A 1810-nucleotide genomic window follows, 5' to 3' on the forward strand; every position below is an offset into this window, starting at 1 on the left:
CTTATGTATTCTATCCTCGTCCTCCGTGCAAGCCATAAGTTCTTTGAATATCTTGTTTTTGTCTTTTATCTTCATTTGCACCTTCTCATTCCATCACTACGACTTTTTGTACACCTTTGGTTTCCCCATCGACACCTCTAATGTCTCTTTTGCGACTTTTTGAATGGTGTTAGGCCATAATCATCCACATTAGATTTGCATTGTCAGGTTTTTTTAGGAAGCTGAACGACTTAATCTTGACAAAGTAGGGGCCATATTTCCTTTAAGTCTACCCCACATGATCGTATGCTTGAACTCTATCTTCATCTTGGTAATATTCCTCCTCATACGAAACACTAGTACAAATAACCTATGTTGGGTGGGCATCTCTGTAACCAACACCATTTTACAATCCAGGCATGAGGATCGATCACCCTTCCGTACAAAACAATAGTCAATTTGGGTTGCATGCCCACCACTCTTGGACGTTATCAAGTGCTCATCCTTCTTTCTAAAGATCGAGTTTGTTATAACCAACTTCTTTTCTAAAGCAAACTCAAGTAAGTTCTCTCTACTCTCATTTCTAACCAAAACCACCATGAACCAAGCTATAGTTATATGCCTCCTTGTATTGAAGTCTCCAGCTATAAAAACTTCTTCATCGGCAGGGATGGTACCTATAAGGTCTCCTAGGTTATCCCAAAACTCTCGCTTCACTTGATCATCGAGCCCAACTTGGGGCCCATAAGCACTAATGATCGATATGAACTCTTTTCCCACTACTATTCTAACTAGCATAATCCTTTCATTGAACCTCCTCACTTCTACCACTTACTTTAGGATATCATTAGCTACAAGAAAACCAAACCCAACTACACCGCCCATCCAAAAATACATATCATAGCTTATAACCCTTTAAAACTCTTGCTCTTTGCCCCTTCCACCTAATCTCTTGAACACATGCCACGTGGATCCTGTAATTAAAAAGTTTTGTCACCAACTCCAATGACATGGCTTCTAAGATGTCTGTATTTCAAGTCCCCACTCTCAATTCCAGGTCCACCTTACTTTGCCCCCTTTAAGCCCCTACTTGGACCTAACCTCAGGTCACCCATAGCTCATCTCTACCTCTATATTCGATTACCCGGGCCAAGACCATAAATAATAGGATATTAACACCCTCACAAATGTTAACACCTCTAACTCAAGCGTAACCAAGTCAAAACCCCAAAAAAGGTTAGAGCAAAGAAACAAAACTAATAAAAGATAGATAATAAAATAGGTGCAAGGAAGGAAAAAAAGAAAAAAACACACGTCACCTAACAAACACAAACTGGCTATGGAACGAGAGAACGCAAAGCAGAGGACTAAGAAGCACTTACAAACACTAACAAACACTAACCAAGAACAACAACAAACATAACTGGGTTAACAAAACGAACTACTCAGAGAAAAATCAAAAACTCACAGTCGAATAAAACAAGACACTATCAAATGTCACCTTCAAAAAATCAAAATGCAGATAAAAAAAGAGAAGCGACAAAATAGCAAGAAGATACAGCTATCCAAAAACTAACGAACAAAGGGAACAAAAAAAACGCAACAAAAAGCACAAACAAATCAGAAACCAAACAAAAACCTAAAACAAAACCTACCCAAAACCTATGTTAAAGGCAACAGAAAAAAAAAAAAAAAAAAACCCAGTAATGGGCTAATCCAAAAACTAATATAAAAAGAGAATAAAAAATAAATAAAAATCTAAGTAAAAGGAAAAGTAAATAAAGAAAAATGGCTATGGATGGATATCACCTCTGTTAGCGGTTGTATGCCA

General features: G+C 37.6%; 1 protein-coding gene across 1 annotated transcript; it reads right to left on the reverse strand.

The window, feature by feature from the left end:
* Window positions 1-213: 213 nt before the first annotated feature.
* On the reverse strand, window positions 214-777 carry LOC130808318 (uncharacterized). Its single transcript, XM_057673796.1, has one exon. It carries the CDS (start codon window positions 775-777, stop codon window positions 214-216), a length of 564 nt encoding a protein of 187 aa, XP_057529779.1.
* Window positions 778-1810: the final 1033 nt, after the last annotated feature.

This window comes from Amaranthus tricolor, chromosome 3, assembly GCF_026212465.1.
Source record: "Amaranthus tricolor cultivar Red isolate AtriRed21 chromosome 3, ASM2621246v1, whole genome shotgun sequence".
NCBI classification, from domain to species: domain Eukaryota; kingdom Viridiplantae; phylum Streptophyta; class Magnoliopsida; order Caryophyllales; family Amaranthaceae; genus Amaranthus; species Amaranthus tricolor.